Source organism: Sitophilus oryzae, unplaced genomic scaffold (genome assembly GCF_002938485.1).
Source record: "Sitophilus oryzae breed Bouriz unplaced genomic scaffold, Soryzae_2.0 scaffold_577_pilon_pilon, whole genome shotgun sequence".
Lineage (NCBI taxonomy): Eukaryota > Metazoa > Arthropoda > Insecta > Coleoptera > Curculionidae > Sitophilus > Sitophilus oryzae.
This window is the reverse complement of record NW_022147170.1, coordinates 919,013-945,337: the sequence shown is the minus strand read 5'-3', so window position 1 is coordinate 945,337 and position 26,325 is coordinate 919,013. Positions and strand designations below refer to the sequence as shown.

The window sequence follows — 26,325 nt, the reverse complement described above, 5'->3', positions numbered from 1 at the left end:
TTACACTTTAAACCCGAAAAAAAAGTCTGGCATACTTATTTCTAGGTTAAATAGATGCTAAAATTTAAGAATAAACAAATTTCAAGTTGCCTAAAGAATGTTTTTTGGATTTATTTTTTTGCAAATGTTATGGGTTGCGCAGTAGCGAAATACCCCCAACCCCCCAGCCAGACTTAGGATTCTGGATTCACCAGTTAATAAACTACACATTTTTAGTTATTCTAACTTGCCTAAAATATGTTCTCTAAATATGTCGTCAGCTCTTAGGCTATAACTTTGACGCTATATAACTTCTGACTAGGTTGCCGTTTTCCCAGTTTTGCGGCTTCTAAAGATGCTTACACTCACTCCTGAACCAAATGCACTGAATATCTAAATATATTTTTTGATTGGTATGTAGTTTGTCCAACAATAGGATGCATGACAGTGACAGTTGTATTTGTCATTTTAAGTCACAGGTAAATGGTATTTTCTGTCATTTTTTGACAGAATTCTGATTCGGTGACAGACTCTACTCTTTATTTATACACTATTATTATTATTTACCATTCCTTTACCACCACGCCACTGGTGTTTACCGTAATGCACAATGTTAATATCAAATTTATTTAAAGAATTTCTTCGTCTTATCTCGTTGTTGTTCTTGACGCTTCCACTATAAATTTATCTCCAGACCAATGTTACTCATTCAATTTGGATATTGGTTCTCAATTGTATCTAAAATAGGACACTATAGTGAATCCGAAACAGTGATAACACGACGAAACCTAAAAAACTAACCTCGCGTGATAATGACCAAAATATGTGTGTTTAAAAACAGTGCTGTTAAATTGAAGTGTTATTTAACTTTATTTGTGTCAAAAAAATTGTTGTGATAAAAAGTGTGTTCGTAGATAGTTCATTGGATCGGTACTTAAAATGAGAGGTAAGTTTAAATGAATACGCCAATGTTTTGATCAATATTAGTTAATTTTAATGAAAAAATGCACTCATTTTCAACAACTTTTGTTTTGTTTAACATATCCATATTTTTTTCACTGTTTCTGTTTAAGGTAGCGTTAATAATAATTTTACCAAACCAATTTTTTAGCGCCTTGATGAAATAATAAAATTACTGCTAAATTATAATATGTAGAGCTCATCCGACTTCTTTAGAATACCTTCTGCAAATAATTGCTCTGCGAATAGGCTGCTTTGTACAGGGTGAATCTTAAATAAGTGCAAATATTTTCAGCGCTGGTAGATCTCGATAAAAGAAACGTATTTTGTATTTACTTTTGTTCTTCAAATAAATTTAAAATAACCGAAATTTTTAACTTGAAAATTATAAAAAAAAAAATCATTTTTTTTTCTAAAAATTCCCACGAGTTCTCAAATCCAATATAGTGTCGTTAACACAAATACAGACATTACGTTTTTTAGCTACAAAACATTTTCAAACAAATTTCGAAATATACTTTGCAATTTTTTTTCGCACAAAAGAAACTTTAGGGATCGATATACAAGGTGAGTTTTAAATAAGTGGAAATATTTTTAGGGGTAGTATATTTCATCTCCAGAAACACCATTAGGAGTTTTTTTACGCAAAAAATCAATTTAAAAATGTATAATATTTTTGATTTTTTTTTTTGTATATAGTTAAAAATACATAATTTCTTGATCATATGGCAAGATAGGTCGGAGATTAAATTTACAAGAAAGAAAACCCAGAAGAGATCCAGTGGTTCTCAAAATTTAATCATAAAATATTTTTTTTGGAAATTTTCAAAGTGCAATAACTCGGTTATTCTGGACTTGGTAAAGAAACGGTAAAAAGAAAATATGTTTCTTGCACTTATTCAAGACTTACCCTAAAATATGTTTCTTTTATCGAGATCTACCAGCCATGAAAATATTTGCACTTACCTATTTAAGGTTCACTCCGTATACAGGGTGGTCCGAACTGTATTCCGGAAACTTCGGCAGCATATTCTGCAGATAATATATATATATATACAGGGTGGCGCACCTCATTCACCTCGGTTGATTATACAAAAACGCAACGAAGTAGAAAGAAAATATTTTATGGGTATATGTGGGGAGGCAATGTGCACAATTTAAAATTATTTTGAAATGTACAGGGTGTTTCAGAACTAATGTCCATACCATGTCCATATTTTTTCTTAACACACCCGGTATTTTATTTCATTTTTGGATTCCTGGGCCCAAAAAAGGTATTTATTATAAGGGTTAAATATGTTTAAAATTTTTGGTTTTTGGGATATTTAAATATATTTAAAAATGCATGCTACAATAGAATAGATTATTAACAACCTGTACATTGCTGTTTAGAACTAATTCTTGTTCTGACTTTTAAGTCAGAGAAATAAGCTTTACTGAAAAATTTGATTGCTTCGTTTAATGTATACAGGGGTATCAAAAATTGCTGGTCTATTTTAAATATTTATTTTACATAAAAACTTCGTTATTTCAAATACAACACCTTATATTTTCTAAAATAAATCGATGCAGATTCAAATGCTCTTTTAAACTATATTAGGGTTTCCTATACCTATCTAGCTCAGATTTTGAATAAAAATCGATTTTTCAATAAAATGGCAAAAAAGGTGGCTGGTGTGGCCATGGCAATTTTCTAGTTACAGTAACACTTTTCAAAATCGACATTAGTTTGTGGACATTATTATTTAGATTTATGACAGTTTACTTAAATTTAGCTCCAATAGCTTAATAAGTAAGTATTCATTATTTTATCAAAAAAAATAGAGCAGTATCTACTGGCGGAACGAATGGATATGTTACTAGTGATGTTATTTTGTGAGGAAAATTGCTTCTTGGCCTCAAGGGCTTATGCTCAAAGATATCCAAATAGGAATCTTCCTGATTAGCGTTCCTTGAAAAACTACTTGTAGTAAATAAAACAATTAGGCAGATACCTGTCGTTGGAAGTAAAGAAAATAAATTTGCCGTAATTGGCTCTTTTATAGAAAATCCATATATATACAGGTCATCTTAAAATAAATCAAAGAACTACTTCTTCGGTTTTCTTGATAGAATAATAAATACATATTTAATAAATATTCTTTATTAAACTATTGTAGGTAAATTAAATAAAAGTAAACTGCTATAAATTTAAATAAAGTCCATAAAGTAATTTCGATTTTGAAAATAGCTACTAACTGTCACTAGAAACTTGCCATGACGACATCAGCCATCTTGGTTGCCATTTTATTGAAAAATGGCTCTTTATTCAAAATCTCAGCTAGATAGGTATAGGAAACCCTAATATAGTTTGAAAAAGCTTTTGAATCTGCTGCGATTTATTTTAAAAAATACAGGGCGTTGCATTTGAAATAACAATTTTTTTTTGTAAAATAAATATTTAAAATAGACCAGCAATTTTTGATACCCCTGTATATGTTAAACGAAGCAATTCAATTTTTCAGTAAAGTTCATTTCTCTGGCTTTAAAGTCAGCACAAGAATTAATTCTGAAAAGTAATCTACAGGGCGTTAATAATCTATTTTATTTTAGTATGCATTTTTAAATATCTTTAAATAACTCAAAAACCAAAGACTTTAAACATATTTAATCCTTATAATAAATACCTTTTTTTGGGCCCGAGAATCCAAAAATGAAATAAAAGACCGGTTGTTTCATAAGAAAAAACATAACTTTGGTATGGATCTTAGTTCTGAAACACCCTGTACATTTCAAAATAATTTTAAATTGTGGACATTACCTCCCCACATATACCCATAAAATATTTTGTTTCTACATCTTTCCGTTTTCGTATAATCAACCGAGGCGAATGAGGTGCGCCACCCTGTATACGTGTATAGAAATATATACAGGGTGGTCCGAACTGTATTTCGGAAACTTCGGCAGCATATTCTGCAGATAAAAATAGGTAAAAAAGTTCGTATAAATGTATGTCCTAAAATGCTTAGTTTCGGAGATACAGGGTGTAGAAGTTCCATTTTTATTTCGATTTTTTCCAAATAATTTCTGCAGTAACGTCAATATTTGGATTAAAATTGGTGTCTGGGAGTTTTTTGACATGAGAAATTTGATTTTGATATCAATATGACTTCTACTAGTAGAGAGCGCCACCTACATATTTTTTAACTGGTTTGAAGAGTAATAACTTTTTGTCCGTACCTGTATAAAACTACTGAGTAAAAAAATATACATTTACAACGCTTTTTACGTAAAAAAGGTCTCGCTACGAGTAATGGTTTTTGAGATATTTGGAATCGAAATTATCAATACCTGTCATCACTGACATAAATTAAACATGTTGACTAAATAGTTATTAGACTGAAATTATAAATTTGAAATGTTTTTATGCCAAAAGTTCAATAGAAACGGTTTTATCATCATTTTTTGCAGAAAAATTTATCATTAATTAAAAAAAATAAAAATTTCCCAAATTTATTATTTCAGTGATAACTATCTACTCAACGTGTTTATTTTTCGTCAATAATGGCATGTATTGACTATTTTCATTCTAAATATCTTGAGAACGGTTGCTCGTAGCGATTTTTACAAAGAGATATTTTTTACGTAAAAAATCATAGAGATGTACATTTTTTCCCTCGGTAGTTTTATACAGGTATCATATTGACATCAACATCAAATTTCTCATGTCAAAAAACTCCCAGACACAAATTTTCATCTAAATATTGACATTACTTTAGAAATTATTTGGAAAAAATCGAAATAAAAATGAAATTCCTACAAAAACCTAAGCATTTTAGGACATACATTTACTCAGAATTTTAGGACATACATTTATACGAACTTTTTTACCTATTTTTATCTGCAGAATATGCTGCCGAAGTTTCCTGATTACCATTCGGACCACCCTGTATAGTGCAGAAATATTTGCACTTATTTAAAATTTACCATCTTTTCGAGGGGAGGGGGTACAAGAATACTGTCTGGTGCCACACCGAAAATGTGTATTTAGTTGCGGTAATGCTAGCTTGAATTTTCCCACTTTGCTCAGAAATGCGGACACTGTAACTGTACTATACATAATTTTAGAGTTTCCCTCTGAATCACGTTCTTTTCCACTAATCAGGAAATTTCCCACGAGTTGGCATCACTGTCTACTATCTATGTTGCCATATTATGAAGAAATTATGTTTTTTAAATAAAAATTAAAAAAAAAATCAAAGAATTTTTCAAAAAATTTCAAATTTTCATTTTTTTGCGGAGAAAACCTCATAGACGTGTTTCCGGAGTCGAAATACCTCTTAAAATATTTGCACTTATTTCAGACTCACCCTGTATAACGAGTTAAAACAAAAGCAAGTTTCGTATATTTTGTTGTTTACTAAGACCTATATTAATGGGGTGATATTTTAGTAAAAAAAACAGGATGGGACGTACGAAAATGTATATCTAAAATATTACAAATTTAATTTCACTAATTTTAATATTTTACCTTTGCTTACCATTACCATTAATTTAATGTACTATTTTTGTTTGCAGATCTTATAAGAAATTATAAGAAAATTTTAGCCGGAGGAAACAGAGATTCCGATTCAGATGGCGAATCTCAGCCTCTGGCTAGCTCCAGCTATACTTCTTCCAGTAGTTTTGGGTAAGTTTTCAAATAAAAACGATTAAAACCCATATCTACATACCGGGTGTTATTTAAAAGTGGCTCACCCCCTATAACTTTTTTATTTTTTCAGATAAAAAAAGAGATTTGATATATGACATAAATCAAGATTGATTTGCTTACTAATTGCTTTCGGTCACTGTTTCACCGGAAATGACTACAACTTTTGATTTTTGAATGACACCCTCGGTATTTTTTTCATATTTTTTTTATTCGATAGAAAATGACACTCTGCATAGAATGACATCACATATGCCAACTTGTGACATTTTCGCATATGGTTTATTAGAAATTGTGAACATGCGGTTCCATTTAAAAAAAAATTGTGAAATGATTAAAAATACGATTTGGGCATATTTTAACCGACCAGAACAAGACACGAAAAACTTTAGACAATCAAATCTATTGGATCCAAGGCTACTTGATTAAAAATTAGCGTTTTTAACACAGCCATGGCGCTCTAGATTGAAATTTAAAATTCGATTTCTTTAAGCGAAAATGTAAAAAGTTGATAAATGATATGTCATTCTATTCAGAAGGTCATTCTGTATCGAATAAAGTAAAAAAACACCCAGGGTGCCATTTAAAAATCAAAAGTTGTAGTGATTTCCGGTGAAATAGGAACTGATCAAAGACACTTCGATACGTCAATCAATCCTTATTTATGTTATGTACTTAGTGATCTAAACTTACCGGTAATTTATAAATCGGTAATATTACCGATAATTGTACGTAATATTACGGTAACATTGGTAATTTATAAAAAAACAGCTTTTTAAATAATATTATTTTTGTATTTCAAAACTGTAAAAACAATTAAAATAAAGACAAGTACGTTTTTTAAATGAGTCAGAGTCAGAACGGCCTATGTTATAGTACGTAATCGAGTACGTAATAGAGTGGATAATGGTAAATCATCTCCAATTTAGTCATCGGTTCTTCTTTCGCTTGTGTTAATTGAGTAAAGTCTATTACTTCGAAATCGATATCTTCTTCTTCTCCCATTTCTTTCTCAACAGTTTCTACCATTCTTGGATATTCTTCTTTATTTAGTAAATTATAATTATGAACAATATAAGTAAGTTTTCCGATCCTTTCCATGGGATGTCTGTTTCTTCTTGGCCTATGAACAAATCCATAGGTACTAAAGGTTCTTTGGGGTTGCGGCTGTTTCGGATAGTAAATTTAAAATGTCTACAGCCAACATACTTTTATTTTTTATTTTAGTGCTGGACAAATACTGAGAAAGAGTAGAGAGCTAAAAAGCAATATTTCCAATGTTACATAGTAATATTACCGCGGTAATATTACCATTTACTTCACTACATAATACTAACATACCAAATCTTTATATGAAAAAATAAAAATGTTATAGGGGTGAGCCACTTTTGAGAAATAACACCGGTACCTATATCTATAAAAGCTCAAAAGATATTTTTGTCCGATTCTTAAAGTACTTATTACATAACTGATAAAAACTGAAATCTGATACTATTGGTACATGATTGATACCTTAAAAAATTAATAATGATGAAATAAAAAAATAATATACGGAATTTATCATTCCTCCTACCTTCTATCAAATATACGTAATACACCTGTCCAAAATTACGGCTTACGACATTATTACCATCACGTGCCCAAACAGTATGTTCAAAATTGCACCAATTACTGCAAATTTCTAAAGAATAAGCTTCTCTAACAAGCTTCGTTGCGTTCCCATACGAAATTTAATACTCTTTTGGACATTATCCAATAAAACATTTTACTGAATTCAATTGGGAGCTTCATTTAACTTCACTTTCAGTCCAACCCGTCTAATAACTTAATTGTTACATATCACGATGTCCGGTAGTATTCCTTAGACATGCAATGTCACTACATATTATCCATTTATTGAGTCGATAACTTCACAAAGAATAAGTTTACTTAACAGAAATATTATTTTATAATTATTTGCTAAATATACTAAAAGGTTCAGTTGTTGATGTTTAATTATTCTTTAGGACATTCTTTAGTCCACCCACACCAACAAGTGATTCTGATGAAGATAATGAAACAGTAGGAAATACTACACATAAATCAGATGGTCAGCAGGTTAACTCAAAATTTGATCGTTTGTACTCAAAATCAGAAATAGAAAAATACACGTAAGTATTTACCTTGTATTTTTTTCCTTTAAAGCTATATCTACACTTAAAATTTTACCTGTCAGTTTTACCTGTCCAGTCAAAACGAATCAAGTAAAATTATTAGGAGATAAAAATTATAACCTTTTAATTTTAGGAGTGATATATTAGCCCATAACTTCGATAATCCAGATCTGAGCTTGTACACTGTTCAGGAATACCTTTATAATAAGCCCAGTTATGCAAAAGTGCCTAATTACATGAACGATAGTAAGGTAAGATATTATGAATTTTTGTTGTGTTTTATATAATTTCTATTAATTTCGAAATAATATATATTATGTCGTTATAGATGTTGGTAATAAACAAAGAGGTTGGTAGATATCAACGTATCAACAGTGTATACATATTTCTATTCCGTATCTTTATAATTCAGTTATTAACTGAAATACAGAGAGAGTCTTAATTAAGTGCAAATAATTCCAGGGCTGGTAGATCTCGATAAAAGAAACATGCTTTCTCTTTGCCGTTTTTCAAATAAATCCAAAATAACCGAGTTATTTTACTTTGAAAATTTCCAAAAAAAATGATTTTTTGCTAAAAGTTTGAGAACCACTAGATTTTCTCTTTTGTAAATTTAATCTACTACCTATATTGCCATATTATCAATAAATTATGTTTTTTAACTAAAAACTAAAAAAATTTCCAAAAATATTTTCAAAAAATTCTAAATTTTATTTTTTTTTTTTTGAAAAAAAGAACATAATTCTGTTTCTGGGGTCGAAATATGCATATAATATACAACTCCTAAAAATTCTAGCACTTATTTAAGACTTACCCTGTATAAGCTTAAAAGTACATTCAAAGTTTACTGTGTAAAAAAAGCCATAGAGGCTAAAACCAAAATCAAAATTTTGTGTGTTTATTTTACAAATTTTATATACTCGTATAATATCACAGGTAATATGTTTTTTTATTTATATTTTTATTATTATCGAATTTATTTAGAATTTCTTTAATAAGTATTTTTATTATTACTGTTTATTAAAATTAAGTTTTATAAGATATTAAATTCACTATAAAAGGAAGCGCATAACAAAAATTATTTAAATTAGATCATGCAGTTTTGCACAATAACAATACCATTGATATACCTTAATGCATCCACGGTAACAATTTATAATAGCTGAGCCTACAAAACAATATTCCGATATGAACAATAAAGCATTTCAAGCATTTTACAGTAATAAGAAATCTATTTACCAACATACATATATACTTTTATTTTATATTGGATTTAAACCTCAGTAATAGTTACAAATCAGATTTTGATTTAGTTATTAATTTCCAGAAACTTCCAAAAAAGGACTTGAATAACCTAATTACCTCTATTACAAGTGAACATATAACTTTTATGGATTATATTGAACCGAAAAAGCATACCCACAACTCGTTGGTAACCATGTAAGTACCATATGAATGTTATGCTTACAGATTTTTGGAATATAACTTTTAAAAAATAAAATTTCTTTAGATGCATCTAATTATTGAAAATTATAGCTTTAGAAACTCGTATTTGGATTTACATTTTTAAAATAAATCAAAAAATACATTATATGTAAAGATACTCCTTAGAATAATCACATTTATGTATTTTTTATATATTTTTTTAAAAATTTTTATATATTTTTTTGTCTTTATCTTTACGTTTACTTCAAAAGTTATTGTCTCTACAACCTATTTTATTCTGTCCAACGCGACAATCAACAGTGACAGTTGTATCTGTCATTTTAATTCACAGGCAAATTGTTCTTTCTAACATTTTTTTATGTCATCTGTCTCTCTTGTCTCTGTCTTTCTTGGCACAAAAAATGTTTTAAACTTCAAAATTGCCTCAACGTCAGTGTTATACATTTTGATAAATTACTGGCCGAAGTATTTTATCGTTTTAAGAATTACTTTTTTTAAGGGCCTAATTTTGCAAATAATTTAAAAACAGCTCAGCAGAAGAGTTTCAAAGTTGATAAGTAGCCGGACCTAATGAAGTACTTTAAAAAATTAATTATTTTTTTATTTAATTGACACCATTAAAATTTACATAGGACTTTCTATATGTTCTGAGCCGGTGCATAACACATTATAGGAGTCGTAATTAAATAATTCTTAGAGATTATGGTAAATAAGATGCTAAAATATATTTATTGCTATGTTGCACCACCAAATTCAAACTATTTGCGTTAAATAGGTTAGATTACTTGACCCAAACTAAGATAATATATATAGTTTATTTATATTAACAAACTTGTGAAAAGAGTTTTAAAATTCAAAAACCTAACCCCTAAACCTTGATCCTAGTTACGTATTATGTTGACTATAAATTTAATTTTATCAAACTGTTTTTTTTTTAATTTTGGCGCTATGAATATCTTCGTGTCTATAAATATCCGATCAAAACATAAAATGTAAAAAAAATTCTATTCATAAGGGTGCGTTTATGTCGGAGCGGCGATAAACGATAAGAGCAGCGATAGTCGCGAAGCAAAGAATATTATTATATTAATTTATATGTAGGTGTTTATATTGGAGCAACGCGTCGAGACACGCTTGGCAGTTGAGCAACGATAAGAGCAGCGCTAATTCACTGCTTTTATCGTTTATCGCAGCTCCAACATAAACGTACCCTATAAGTTTCGTAGTTCTTCCACCACAAAAATATTCTTCTTCTTATCACGTCTTCTCCTGCCGAAGGTTGGTGATCCAAATGGCAATTGTGGCTCTGGAAACTGCAGCCCGGAAGATTTCCGCAGACGAGCGTTCAAACCATCTCCTCAAATCTTTTAGCCATGAGTTCTGGCGTTTTCCTACTGATCTTTTCCCTTGCACTTTGCCCTCTATTATGAGGCGCAGTATTTCGTATCTACCACCTCTCATGACATGACCCAGGTATTGCATTTTTCTTTCCTTGATGGTGTTCAGTATCTCTTTTTGTTTCTGCATGCGCTGCAGTACTTCATTGTTGGTGATCCTTTGTACCCATGAGATTCGCAGCATCCGTCTGTATATATACAATTCGAAGGTTTCTATTCTCTTCTCGGTCTGTGAATCCAGTGTCCAGCTCTCACATCCATAGAGTAACACAGAGAAGACGTAGCATCTGGCTATTCGAGTTCTGAGATCCGCACTGAGGTCTCTTCTTGTAAAAAATGATTTCATTCTCACGAAGATTTTTCTCGCTTGCTCAATTCTTGAAAATATTTCTCTTTTCGGGTCGCACTGACTATTGATGTTAGCTCCTAAATACTTTATTGAGGTCACTTGTTCGATTGTTTGTCCCTTGACACGCAGGTGTGCATTTATTGGAGTCTTAGAAAAGACCAATAGTTTGGTCTTGGAGACATTGAGATGCAGTCCAAACATCTCACTATAGTGGACTACGGAATCTATAATGCTTTGCAGTTCTTGTATATCGTTGGCTATTATAACCGTATCATCGGCATATCTGATATTGTTTATTGGGATTCCATTGAACTTGATTCCGCCCTGGATTCGATCCAGTGCTTCTCTAAATATAGTCTCCGAGTACAGGTTAAACAGGAGCGGAGACAAGACGCAACCCTGCCGAACACCCCGTCTGATTTGTATATCTTCCGATGTTGACTGCTTCATCTCAACTACCGCCGTTTGATGCCAATAAAGTTCTGATATGAAACGTAGGTCTTGTTCGTCAACTCCGGTTGTTCTTAGAATGTTGATCATCTTCTGATGATTAACACAGTCGAACGCCTTACGATGGTCTATGAAGCATGCAAATACATTCACATTCATGTCTGGCATGCAAATACATTCACAACAAAAATATTACGAGATGTAAAACCAAGTCAGTACGTACCGTATGATCGAAAAAAAATGGCGTCAGCGATGGCTATGCAATGTAGATCGCTGTCATTTTATATGTAAATTTATATGAGAAATGTCATCGATTGTGATTTCGCAGCCAACTGGACGCGATTTTTTTCGATGATACTGTATTTACTAACTTTGTTATAAATTGTTTTTCTAATCAATTTACCTATAGTTTATACCAAATAAACATTTAGTCACGTGATTAAGCTTGACCGACACAGCGTTGCCCACTTTTATATATTTTCTTTTAATTAAAATATTTTAGGAAAAAAATAAATTAATTTAATTTTATTTTTAATTTAATTTTTAATTATATAAAACTCACCTTCTTAACAGCACTTAAGGGCCATTATTACCGCTTTCCCGTTCAAAATATTCTAATAAAGTTGCGATGAGTTTTTTTACGGCTATTAAGCTATCTTGTACAATTCGCACTAAAAGGGGTTTTAAAAAGAACAATTTAGCTTTAAGTATCACAACACTATTTATTTAAGACAAAAACTCGTAATACAATATGGTAATACAAAACTAAAGTGTCAAAACAAATAACAATGTCAGGAAATAAATAAATAAATGTGGCAACTTGACATTTTTTACAGCAGAGCTATCACCTGAATCCTCCATGGTTAGCAACAATGAATTTAAAAATCGCGTCCTCGATTACGTAACTAAAAGTTTTATTAATATCAATGTGCTGTTTCGCATGGAGCGGACCATCGGCTACGATCGTCCCTATTGTGCCCAGTGACATAGCGAGGAAGTCGCGGGCCCGTGTTCAAATATTTTTTGGGCCTCTTACGCCCTCAACAAATAATAATTTTGTTCTAATTTTTTAATAAAAAGAGAACACTTTTTATATTATACTAATATATATTTTTCTAAACGAAACGCAATCTCTATATTTCTGACATAAAATATATGTATAGCTAACATAGAGGTATAAATAGGTTAGCATATTTAAAAAATGACATAGTACATACTAAAAATAAACATATTTTGGAAAATTTTTTGATATGTCTTCAAGATATTTATTTGTTCTAAAGCATCTTTGCTTCCTGTTCCAATTCTACATGGGAATAGTTATTTTCCACTTCCTATAGACCGGATGCTGTTAATTTGACTTAATATAATATCAAAATTTTTGTAAAATACATAAATTCGAAGAAATCTTTGTTTCGAGGGCATTTTGATTATTTTTTTTCATCAAAATATAGTTTTGATCGTTTTATTCTTTTACTACTAAATCGTGCTGTAATGTTTCACTCAGTTGCAAAATTATCAGTTTCATTTTTCAATTTTGATTGAACTGATTTCTTAAGGTTCGAGACGCTTTAAAGTAGCTTTTAATTATTTCCTTCGGTCAACGATAATAGTATATTCTAAAAATATTAAAAAAATTATATTTCGTACATTTATAATGTTGTTTTAATAGATTTGGCCTCCGGATTTATTTTCAAAGATTTATGTTTTACTAATAAGATACTAAGTAATATTTTTTTTGTTCTTAACACTTTGATTGCCATGTGTATCTCTGAGTATACACAATAGCATGTCCCAGTTCGCCACGTGTATATTCTAGTATACACATACAATCAGTAATAATCCGCTGTGTGTAGACTACAGTAGCATGCTTGACGTGCATTTCTTAAGGAATATGGTTTGGCGTGGCGTGGAACAATGATAAAATAATTTTAGCGCCGAGTTTCAATGAAAAATATTTTTTTTATAGTTCATTTTTTATTTAGGTACTATATTTATTGTGACATAATTAACAGTTTGTAGTTTTGTCCTAGAAAACTTAAAATAACTTTAAAAAAAACATTATTTGAAATAAAACAAACTTTAAACTTATTGTGTAACAACAAATTAAACGAACAAAAGTACAAAATATTCATGTTCGGTTAGGTTATTTATGTCATATTTATGCTCCTACTCCACGTGTATATTTTTTATACACTAGTCTAAAAGTCACAATGACAGATTTTAAAATGTTTGTGCACAGGGTAAAAAAGCATTTAAAATAATTTTCTATAAAAAAATACAAGTGGCGCGCGGGACCCTTCTACTGAATTCGGCATGGCAGTCAAAATGTTAATCTAGACCTAGGTTTTGAATATTTTGTTTCAAGTATTCTCCATCTACTCGTACTCTGAACAAAAATTACGTAAATTTGTTCCAAAAATCATAAAAGTTTTCAGACATTTTGTACGGTGCCATTTGGAACCAAATTAAGATTCTGAGCAGCACGATTTTTTTATGTGGTAAGAAGTAAGGAAAAGAAACAAAAATACAGTTTTATAATCCAATAGTAATATATTATGTAGTTGATCTCTACTCTTTGGTTGTAGTGTGTATTTTACAGTAAATATATTGTTCAATCAGAATTTGTAGGGTTTGCAACAGGCCTCTCGCGGGCCCCCTACGGACCCGGGCTCGTATTCCATCGAGCACGTTTGAACACCGGTAGTTACGTCACTGATTGTGTTGTTTCACATGGAGCGAATCTTCCGTCCGTTGGTTGAACAAGTACCATGGGCCATGAGTTTCATTCTCACATGAGCTGGCGTTATCCGTCGAGCTTTTACATCTACGAACCATCTGCGCGCAGATGTACTATATGATTAAAAACGTTTCATATGCGCAAATTGACAGCACAGGTGAAACAACTTTTATAACAAAAATTGTGCACACGACTTTTGTTATAAATTGTTATCTAATCTTCACTGACAAGTTGGACATAAACGAAATATAATAAAACTACTCGCAGAAATAAATATTAATTTTTATATAAAATAATTTTATAATCCTGTTTTCAAATCGATTATCTAAAAATAACAATTAAAAATGCATTTCGGAGAAGATCGAAACAATCGTACGTCACGATTACGTTAGCATACAAAGTTTAATGAATTTCCAAGAATTAGTACATGTTATCAAAGAACAACAAGAATTTACGCAATGCACTTGAAGAAGTAATCAATATTTGTTATTATGATATATAAACACAATTTTATGTATATTTCAATATCAATTTCAATAATATTTTTAAATATTTTGATTCAATTTTTTTAGTTCTTCTTGGGCCTCAATGATTTTTTATTATTTTTAAACTTAATTTTAATATTTTCAAACAAACTGGATCTTGCAATAGTTACAATTTTACAATGTTAATTAAACTAGAGGGCATAAAGATTATTAAATAATGATTTGAAAAGTTGTCGGCATTCGTCTCAATGTTATTCAGCCATTTAGAACTATGGTATAGCGTCCCTCACATATTGAGATACTGTACAAAGACAGTATGGCAGTTGGGCCCAATGTTGCCTATTGTTGGCTATGCGGTCCCAAGTTCTCCCTGCTAATTTCCTAATATCATGGTCCCATCCAAAGTGAATAAGATTCCATCTCAGGCTTGGTCTTCTTCTGGGTCTCTCAATTCCTCGTAGGTATCATGCTCTAATTCTTGTGATCCATAGTATATTGGCCGTTCTTCTTGCCAGGTGTCCTGCCCATTGCCATTTGATGGATATGACTCTGTGGATGAGATCTATTATCTGGATATGGATGTTTTGTCTAGATCTGGATGTTTTGTCGTATCCATTCTATTCTTTTACGGTCTCTCTTGGTTATTTCCAGCATATTGCAGTTTCCTTATGATGTCCGTTTTAAGGGCTCGAACACACTGACGACCAGGTCGCACCGGCCAGGCCGCAGCTACCTCTAAAACCATTAAATCAAATGATATAGCGCACACTAACGTCCTGGCCGTCCGTTGGTCGTTGCGACCAGAAGACTGCGCGGAAATATTATTATTTTCTGCCGCTTGTTGCCGGTTTTCTTCCAAATTAATAATTTTTCAGATGAAATCCCTCAAATTCAAGGCACAATATTTTATTTTCTATAAGATATAGTGTTTTAGTGTAGTTATTGCACACGTGCAGAAAATCCAAAGATAAAATATACAGACTGGATCAAAGGTAAACTTAAATCTAATCCCTTTTTTTTATGAAGGGTCGATTCTAGTAAAAACTCAAAACATTTTTATATGACATACCTACTGTATTTATGGTTGGTATGATACCTGTTATTATACCTTTGAGTTTCGATGTTTAAAAAATAAAAAAAAATAATATTTAAAGTTTTTCTACAACCACTTGTTTTTTTTTTATTAAATTAGTTTTTTAGTTGTATTGTAGTCATGTACAAGGAGGACAACTGTATTTTAAATATGATATTTAATTTAACGTTTTTCAAATAGGGTTCATTAGACTATATTTCTACTAGGTACATTATTTTGAAAAAAAATTAAGAAAGTAACTTAAACATTCATAAAAATAGAAGTAATTACTGTTGTAGATTCTTCGTTATATTGTAAACATTGAAATAACTGGAAGCTAAACTTTCTACCTGCTTATATTTAGAGCTAGTGTCTCACGATCTTTTTTTACGATGGCCCTAATATGTTTACTTCTAAAGTCGATAAGAGCGCCATATCAGTAGAAAAAAGAAACAGAATATCTCCCTATTTGTCGGTCGCGCGTACACAATGCTTTTTGTTTGTTGTTAATAGCAACTTCGCTTTTTAGTTAACTCGGATATTTTAACATTTCTGAAACAATATTTTCTAATTGGTAAAACGTAAAAAATCGTTAGATTTGACAACTCTGTTGAAACTGGTCGTTCATCTGGCCGCAGCTAAAAACGCAAAACATCCGGCCAGCCGACGATCAGGTCGCTGCGATCTGGTCGTCAGTGAGTTCGAGCCCTATGTGTCCAGGTTTCGCATGCATAGGTCATGACTGGTAGTACACATTGATCGAATGTTTTTTTATTGATAGAGTGGCGTTCTAGATTTGAATATGATTGAATTTCGTCCATAAGTAGTATTCCATGCTAACTTCACTCTTCTGTTGATTTCTGGTAGTAGAGATCCCGAGCTGTGTTAATAGTTGTCCCAAATATATGTATATATTTCACTACTATACTTTCAGTGTTGTGTTATTCATTAGAATGTATTTTTTGTCTATTAGTTCCTTCTACATCACTTTAGTTTTTGCTAAATTCATTTTGAGACCTACTTTATTGCTGGCTGTATTTAGTTTGTTAATTTGTGCTTGTAGTTCTTCAGGACTGTTTTCTTCCATCATATTATGTATGTATGATTAAATAGACATATTTTTGTGGTTTTTGAGTCATTAGGCACTATTTCATATAAATATTGAAACATTTTTTTTTTCGCTTAAATTTATGAAAATGTTGCATGATTTATGAAAACTGCATGGATTTTTAAAACCATTGGCTTTGTTAATTTAATTTCTGAACGATTGTAATTATTGTTCAATAATTGCAAATAAATTAAAAAAACAATACCGTGTAGACGGAATAAATAATTTAATTTCCTGATAAATGTTGATAGTGGTGATAATAATGCATCCATTATTCTTGAACTTGCATTAACCTGATTTAAAAAATCGACATATTTTTATGACATGACCCTGTTTATCTGTTTATTTACATTTTTACATCAGCTGATTCAATTCTTACACGTTATTACATCAGATATGCATATCATTTGTTTATTATTATTATTTATCGATAATGCTGCTGTATTTTTCAAAATTGGAATTTTCCAAAAAATTTTGTTGTCAATAAATTTTATTATATCTACTTTACAAAAATAGCCAGGATAAAGTCATATATTTCGAAAATATCAATAATATATTATATTTTCTAGTTTCCTTAGTTCCTACACAAAGATATTTAAACTCAAGAGATACAAGTGTTTACCTTTTTTCTTCATCGGCAATTATTGTATCCTTGTTTTCCCATCTCTCTAACACCGAAAACATTTGCCAGATTTACCTGTATATTTGTATTAGTATTCGATTAAATACCACAACCAATTATTATGAAGTAATAAATATTTGTAGATTTGCAATATGGAATACAACAATGGGATCTTCATTGCTAGCCATGTCGTGGGGAATTCAAATGGCAGGTTTACTTCCAAGTATTATAATCAACATTATGGTGGCAGCTTTATGTCTTTATACTTGCTACATGCTACTCTCAATTAACGAAAGGCACGGTAAGTCAACACAACCACATGCAGCTGAAACACGCTGAAAGATCTATGTATTTCCAATAAAAGCCGCGAAACTTAAGTAAAATATAAATTTTTACCTCTCTAACGCAGTTTGACGACAAAACTGTCTCGCCAGGGTCTTTTTCCTCCTCAAAATAATTGAGTAGAGACGAGACAAGTTGCTTATTCCGACTATTTAATAGTTTTGCACTTTTTGCAACGAACATCGCAGTTTTAACTAAACAAAACTCAGATTTAATTTCAAATTTGTCAAAGAAAACTTTAAAAAAAATTATTCATATCAGATTTTCAAGGAAAGATATTATGACAACCGCAATACTTGTCATGACTTCCAACATAAAGCCTTTTTTATCGACCAATAATTCATTTACTTGATGCGACAGCATGCTGTTTTATTTTAACCTGTTTATAAGATTATAAGAAAATGGAATAAGTGTGTTCTAAGTTTCAAACGAATTGTTATTTGGTATTAGATTCTACATCAAAAACACAGTTTAAGGAATTACTTCACTAAGTCAATTTCTTAAACTGAATCAAGTTTTATTGATTTTTGTATAAGTAGAGAAAATATTTACAGGGAATGTTCAATCAGTAATACCGAATTATTTATATACGAGGGTTAGTTAATATTTTATTTATATTTACAGCATGTCTCCGGGTTGTCTTTACAAGAGGAAAAACTTTTTTATTATTGACATTTTGAGAAAAATGCATTCTTCATAAAAAAATTTTGCTTCTTCTAAAATGGTTTTAGAAAAACGAAAAAAAAATCATGATAATATGGTTGAAAGTCCTAAAAATCGAAAGGCGTTTCCTATATAGTAATACAATTACGATTACATTTTTTGATAGATGTTTATTATTAATTTTGATTAACGTCATATTTTTTGCTGTTGTTAAAGTATCATATTTTCCGAAAACTATTATCACCCTTTCCGTAACATCGAACTTATATATAAATTTTGTACTTCTTTAACATTATAAAACAGCAATGAAATATGATGTTAATTAAAATTCTATCAATAACAATCAATCAAAGAATGAAAATGAAATTATATCACCATAGAAACGCGTTTTTATTTTTAATTTTTTTTTTAATAGCTAAATTATTTTTATGTTTTTTTTTAACTTCCTTTAAAACAGTATGGAAATTTGAATATAAGTATACGGATTACAGGATTAACCATTTTAAAACAAGCAAAAATTTTTGCTTGTTTTAAAATGGTTTTGCAAAAGAATGAATTTTTCTCAAAATGTCAATAATAAAATAGTTGTTCCTCTTGTAAAGACAATCCTGGGACATACTGTATATGAACTGGTTCTTAATATAATTTCTTTAGTCATTAATTTTTCTAATATGGATTTATTTTTTAGGTATGCCGGGTAAAGACATCGAGGTCCATCACCTCTGTAAAGACTTGTTAGGCAGGTGGGCTGAAATACTAGCCAAGATTTTTTCTATAGTTGTACTTCTAGGAGCGAACATAGTTTACATGATACTTATGTCTAATTTTCTCTATAATTTCGTATATTTTCTTTACGGTGAGTAAATTTTGTACTACCTAAGAATTTGTTATGAATTTTGCACATAAAGTTCTTGTAACATAATCAAAAAAAAATGAATTATGTTACAAGAACTAACTGTTCGGCTGCCCTACACGCACCTCCCTGTATAAAAGATTCCTGTATAGTAGGTGTACTTAAAAGGGTGCAATGTTTCTCCCCGTATATTATTTTGCCGAGCTTGAGTAAATCCCAAAATACCCGCTTGGTCTTCTCCACTATAGATGCTAAGTATTATATATTTGTAATGTTTGATTATTCTTGATTGTATTTTTAGGGTTTCTGGTTGATCCGGAGATCACGTCAACACCAAAAGCTGTTCTGTGTCCAAAGGAAAGTAACGTGACATTTCAACTTAACGATACGAACTTAACTGTGGTACCTGTACAAGTTGAAACTCTCTTTGATAGAATTTGGGACTTAAACAGTACCGTTCCCATTTATTTGTCTGTGATAATGTTTGGAGTTTTAAACTTTAAGTCGCCAACGTTTTTTACTAAATTTAATAGTTTAGGTAAGCATCTTTGTCAGTAAAAGAGTTCCTCGTCTTACGCGGCATATAAGCATTCGCTTATACGCGCCTGAATTTTTGACACTATTGACATATTTTACGCGGTTTTATTAATTCCATATTAGATAGAAAAGGTTTTGTATAACTCAATACGATAATAAATAAACAAGTTATCGAGTTCTAACATATGATGGGAAACGTAATATAGGTACACATATGTTACGGTTAAAGTCCGATGTCCGGTTAATGTCGACACCATTGTGAACTAATCTGTTCAACGTCACATAAAACTTAATTCCAGTGCCGTGGTCTTTCAAGTCATATAATAATCAATATATAATCTGTTGTAATTTGTTGTTTTAACTGTCAAAGTCTTGTCAAAACATATATTTGGTTATAAATATAAAATGGAATGCCCCATTCGTGGCACTGCAAGCACACCAATGGACTGACGCACAAAAACGAATCAATCAAAGAAACGTCTTTGTCAATCACGCTAGCATTTAAGTAGGAGGAGCGCAGGCAGATGATTAGACCGGGCCTTCAAAAACCTACGTCTGCGGTAAAAATTTACGTTTTTAATGTAAAAATGATAGCGCGCGTGTCGATTCTAACTTCATCAAGGGATGAATCACTCCCAAACATTTGTGGCGTTTACTCTAACATGTTAATGTTTGGGTTAGGTTATGTTTTTGGTTGTTTTATTGTGTGTTATTCTCGAGATTAACCGGGTAATGTCAACATTAACCGGACATCGGACCTTAACCGTAACATATACATATATTGGCTGCATAACGTCAGAAATTGATGATGTAAGAAGGTCGTTATCTGGGGAGGAATTCAATAATTGGGGAGGTATTTAATGATTGGGGATCTGGAGATGAATTTAATGATGCATCAGAAAGATTGGACTTACTGAAGAAGAATTCAGACAATTGGGGCATACAACTGAAACTAATGAAAGATATGAGAATGTAGTCTTGACACCAAAGGAGTTAACACTGAAAACTCTACACAAATGTCTTACCATAACACATGATCTCTCTGAAAATTGAAGAAAAAAGTTTGAAAACTAAACAGGAGGTCTTTGTGGCATTGGCACCATTTTTTTTGTTTAAATTTATTTATGTTCATATACCGGGTATTTTTCAAAAGTAGCAAAATCCCTATTACTTATTATTTATTTTTCTAGATAATAAACAAGATTTCGCCTAATGTATATAACATAAATAGGGACTGACTGATGTATTCAATTAGGTTCGGTCATTTCGCAGAAAATAACATTCTGAATAGGATCACATTTGGATTTGGCATTTTAAATTTAAAAAAAAAGTATTTTAAATTTCAGTCGAGAATGCCATGGCTGTCTTAAAACCACTAATATTTCATGAAGGAGCCTTGAAAAAATAGACTTGATTGTCGATGTTTGCTTTTTTATAAATAATTTGGTAACAAATACTTGGTATTTCAAATCAAATTGTCGTTACATTTTTTGTCATGGTACTTTATATTGAAATTAAAGCTAATTTTCTTAAGCGAAAATGTCAAAAGTTGACATATTTATGATAGGTCATTCTACTCAATAAAGTAACAAACAAGGTGATGCCATTTAAAAATCAACAGTTGTAGTAATTACCTGTGAAACAGTAAGTGACCGAAACTAAGTAAATGCATCAATCAATCCTATTTGCTATGTAATAAAATGCTTGTTTTAATATACGCGGCATTTCAAGGAACGTAACTCCCGTGTAAAACAAGGGACTCTTGTACTTAAGTGAGCGTCTATTTGGTTGGAAATGACGATCATGATCTGCATTTCATAGCCATCGCTGACGCTGTTTTTTTATCAGATTGGAACTTAATTCAAGAAAACGTTATTTTTACTTTTTAATTTTAGGTACAATTAGTGTATTATATTTAATTATATTTGTGGCTGTGAAGGCTTCTAATTGGGGTATCAACATTCCTGACTGGACTTCGGAGTTATATTTAAAACCAACTTTTACCGCTCTAAGTGGAATGTTGTCATTGAGCTATTTCATTCATAATATTATTATTTCCATAATGAGAAATAATAAATGCCAGGAGAATAACGTACGTAGAAAATAGTAAATTATTTAACCTTTAGATAAAAAGATTAAGAAAGCAGCATATCAACAAAGTAAATTGTAAAAAATGTCTATACCTATGTGGCGGATTCATCTATCCAAAAAAATCCTTATGGGTTTTTCGCCACTGCACTGCAAGAAAAATCTACAAAATAAAATAGTTATTTTTTGTAAACACTTTTGCGTTAAACTTAAACGGACGCTGCTTGTCAGAAGTTGTGTTTACAGTAATAAAAATTTTGCCTAACAAAGAAAAAGATGCTTAACGTTTCGGAAAGTTTTCTCTTTCCGTCGTCGGAAGCAAAAAAATATAAAGAATCAAGAAAAAAACTATTTAAAATATTTAAATTGAACTATTCGAGAACACTTTACTTTTTAAAACAGATACATCTACAAGAAATCGTTGACGTTCTGTTAAAATGACATTATATTAAGTTAAACTTCAAAATTAACAATTACTACCTGATAATTACTTAATAAGGTAAAACCAAAAAGCCCAAACTTTCTGTATGATTGTTTTTAAATTTTACGTATGTTTATTTATGTAATGTTCTTTAAAATCAAAGAAGCGATTGTCATACATTACTAACATCTACAGATGCATGAGCAATACATTTATTTTTATTAGATTGAATTAAAAAAGCCTCTTTTATTTTTCTTTTAGAGGCTATCGCTTCTTTCATTATAATTTTGGCGTTATTAAAAAAAAATGTAATATACCAAATACCCTGTGAATGCGATAAATTTTACATTGGTGAAACATCTAGACCCTTAAATGTTAGAATTAAAGAACATAAATATTATTTAAGAAAGGGAGATTTTCAAATCTAAGATTTGTCAGCATTCATGGGACACAGGGCACAGAATAAATTTTAATAACGCCAAAATTATAATGAAAGAAGCGATAAAGAAAAATAAAAGAGGCTTTTTTAATTTAATCTAATAAAAATAAATGTATTGCTCATGCATCTGTAGATGTTAGTAATGTATGGCAATCGCTTCTTTGATTTTAAAGAACATTACATAAATAAACATAACATACGTGAAATTTAAAAATAATCATACAGAAAGTTTGGGCTTTTTGGTTTTACCTTATTAAGTAATTATCAGGTAGTAATTGTTAGTTTTGAAGTTTAACTTAATATAATGTCATTTTAACAGAACGTCAACGATTTCTTGTAGACGTATCTGTTTTAAAAAGTAAAGTGTTCTCGAATAGTTCAATTTAAATATTTTAAATAGTTTTTTTCTTGATTCTTTATATTTTTTTTTGCTTCCGACGACGGAAAGAGAAAACTTTCCGAAACGTTAAGCATTTTTTTCTTTGTTAGGCAAATTTTTATTACTGTAAACACAACTTCTGACAAGCAGCGTCCGTTTAGGTTTAACGCAGAAGTGTTAAAATAACTATTTTATTTTGTAGATTTATCTTGCAGTGCAGTGGCGAAAAACCCATAAGGATTTTTTTGGATAAAGTAAATTGTTTATTAACAAAAATATCAGATACGCTACTCAAATACTTAAGTCAAAATGGAGTATCCTAATTATTATTTTTGAAAAGTTGTAAAAGATAAAAGCAAAAATTGAAGAAGTACGGTTCGTATAATTAGTTAATTCCAAGTGATTTTGATAATTCATTGGTTTACTACACGTAACGTATTTTATACAGGGCGAGGTCTTAAATAAGTGCAAATATTTTCAGGGCTTGTAGATCTCGATAAAAGAGACATATTTTCTCTTTAATTTCCTTAAATTTTGAGAACCACTGGATCTTTTCTGGGTTTTCTTTCTTGTAAATTTAATCTATTATCTACGTTGACAAATTATTAAGAAATTACGGTTTTTAACTAAAAACTAATAAATATTCCAAAAAGCTTTTTACAACATTCCAAATTTTTGATTTTTTTTTTCGCGAAAAATATTTAAGAATTATTACTTGTTAGTTAATAAATAATACTAATCTTATTTATTTTTAGGGCAGAGACTTGACTATAGCTTTTGGCTTGGTAACATTTACATACTTATTTATAGGAATATTGTTTTATATAAGCTTCCCGCTTGCAAAATCCTGTATAGAAGATGTAAGTAACATTTTTATTACAATTAATACTATGCAATGATTTCTTTGGTAGTGGTAGACAAAGTTGAGTGTAGTCAAGGGTGAGGTTGTTCGCTGAGACTGACGGCACTGGTGCATTTTATAAATGGTTATCATATTGTTGAGATTTTCATAGTTGGATTTCTAAAGATCTTATTGTTGTTTGATAAAACGGCTTCTTCAAATTTACAATTTTTCCAGTGACGTTCCTTGTGGACAACCCAAGCTTCCAGCCACTTTATATTGTCATATGCAATATCTGACTTTGTTGTTTCACCTCTCTATAAACGTGTTTTGTGTTCAGTGCATTTAGAGGGCGTTCTGTCTCTCCAATATACGGCTCACCGCATTCACAAGGTGCCTATAAATTTGCTCTTTCTTTTATCTTTATGTTCTGGTCTTATTTTTGTTAGACTTTACTAGAGTACTAGTTACTCCTAGTTTTACTTAGAATCGTTCCAGATTTGAAGAAAGTTTTAATGTTATATCTTTTCTGATATTCCTTTTAAATATGGAATAGTCAGAGATAGAGGGAGAATCTTCCTTAGACTGGTCTGTTGCACCAGTCTAGTTTTACAATTCGATATAAATTTGTCCAGAAACTTCTGAAAGTATCCATTCTGAAGCAGATTCATTTTAATATGATTTAATTTAGCATCAAGTGATGCACAGTCACTGCATATGGTGTTTGCTCAATGATATAAAGTTTTTCGTTCTTAGTTTCTTTAAAATGGTTTGCCTCAAAACTTTGCATTATTTTTTTTTTTCAACAACTAAAAGCTTTTAAATATTTTTTTTAATTAAACAGCCAATTTTTTGGACAGAAAATTAATATTTATATTTTTCTCTTTCAGAATATTCTAAATAACTTCAGCAAAAACGATACATTGACCATAATCGCAAGGATATTGCTCCTGTTCCAACTCTTTACAGTTTTTCCCCTGATTTCCTTCATGTTAAGGAATGATATTTTAGGAAATATCAATCAAATATTCAAGAATTATCGTTTTGGAGATTTCACATATGGAAGAGTGATGATATTGAACACCGTACTGTTGTTTATATGTGTAATGTTTGCATGCTTCCTTCCTAAAATCGGAACCCTGATTAGGTAGATACTAATTTTGTTTAATATTTATTTGGTATAGAGGGAACCTTTTTTTCTATGTAACTACTTACGAGAGGTATTATATCTTAATTACATTTTGATGAGTAACATGAGGAAAAATATAATTTGGATGTCATATTATGAGTAATTATGTAAAACATAGCCATTTATTTAAATTTTAGCAATTATTGTAGACATTGAAAAACTTGTAAATTGTTATCAACATAGGTCCGATTCTGCTTTATTTCGTGGCTACAGGGTGTTAATTTGTTAATTGTAAAATAGTCTTAATATTTTTTGTTTTATTAATTTGTGATTAATAAACTTGCGTTAATCTCATCAAGGAGATCGAAATCGACAAAATATCAAGATATAAGTTTTAATTGGCATTAAACGGCCTACACAATTTTGTTATCAAAAGAAAAAAGTCAGTGGTGCACATTTTTTTTCCGAAAAATATTCCAGTGATAACCCATAAGCATGTCCCTGATGAATCTGTGGACACTTTTTAGCATTAAAATGTGTAGCACTTGTAGTAACTTTTCCCCTTGAAATTTCATTTCAACCACTAAAATCAGTTGGAAGAAAATTATAATAAATGTATAAAGACAGCAAAATCGCACCTATATGAAAAATAAATCTTATTTTTACGTGAGGAATCGCCCTACGACAGATGGCACATATTTTTTGAAACACCCTGTATTTATGTTTAAAATCAGAAAAAATGTGTTTTATACTTACTACACAGAGATGTCCCATTTAAAAATTGTCTTTCCTATTTTTTAGATATACTGGAGCACTGAGTGGAATGGTTTATATCTTCATGTTGCCGAATCTACTTAAATTATCCAGTTTAAGGAAATCAAGAGAACTGACAACGTGTAAAGCCTTCTGGCATGTCTTAATCATTGTAGCTGGTACTCTAAACCTACTTTCGCAATTCTTTATTGACGACTAATGTTAATTTATTCACCTTAAAATTTATGCTTATAGCTTTAAACAAAATAAAATAAAAATCCAGTAAATATTGTGTTTTATTGATATTCCTACAGGGTGGTCCAAGAAAAAAAGACGTCTGCTTACTTGTAGGACTGTTCTGGTGGTTCCCCAATAAGTGCACATGTAAACCCCCAAATGTGATGTTTTTGTTGAGAAAAAAACGAATTTAAG

The 26,325-nt window shown here is 30.6% G+C and overlaps 1 protein-coding gene across 1 annotated transcript; it reads left to right on the top strand.

Moving 5' to 3' along the window:
- Positions 1-600: 600 nt before the first annotated feature.
- LOC115887548 (sodium-coupled neutral amino acid transporter 9-like) lies at positions 601-26,180 on the top strand. The gene is made up of 12 exons (XM_030907009.1): positions 601-925; positions 5,497-5,608; positions 7,636-7,779; positions 7,916-8,033; positions 9,110-9,222; positions 17,592-17,749; positions 19,142-19,309; positions 19,608-19,844; positions 21,739-21,935; positions 23,926-24,030; positions 24,902-25,158; positions 25,942-26,180. The coding sequence occupies exons 1-12, from the start codon at positions 919-921 to the stop codon at positions 26,111-26,113; spliced, it is 1,788 nt and encodes a 595-aa protein (XP_030762869.1). The 5' UTR covers positions 601-918; the 3' UTR covers positions 26,114-26,180.
- The last annotated feature ends 145 nt before the right edge of the window (positions 26,181-26,325 follow it).

Bases quoted from the DNA above. Each gene is read 5' to 3' on its own strand.
- LOC115887548 (XM_030907009.1), top strand. The intron at 9,223-17,591 runs GTAAGTACCATA...AAATATTTGTAG, and splicing joins CACAACTCGTTGGTAACCAT to ATTTGCAATATGGAATACAA. The intron at 19,310-19,607 runs GTGAGTAAATTT...TTGTATTTTTAG, and splicing joins TTTCGTATATTTTCTTTACG to GGTTTCTGGTTGATCCGGAG.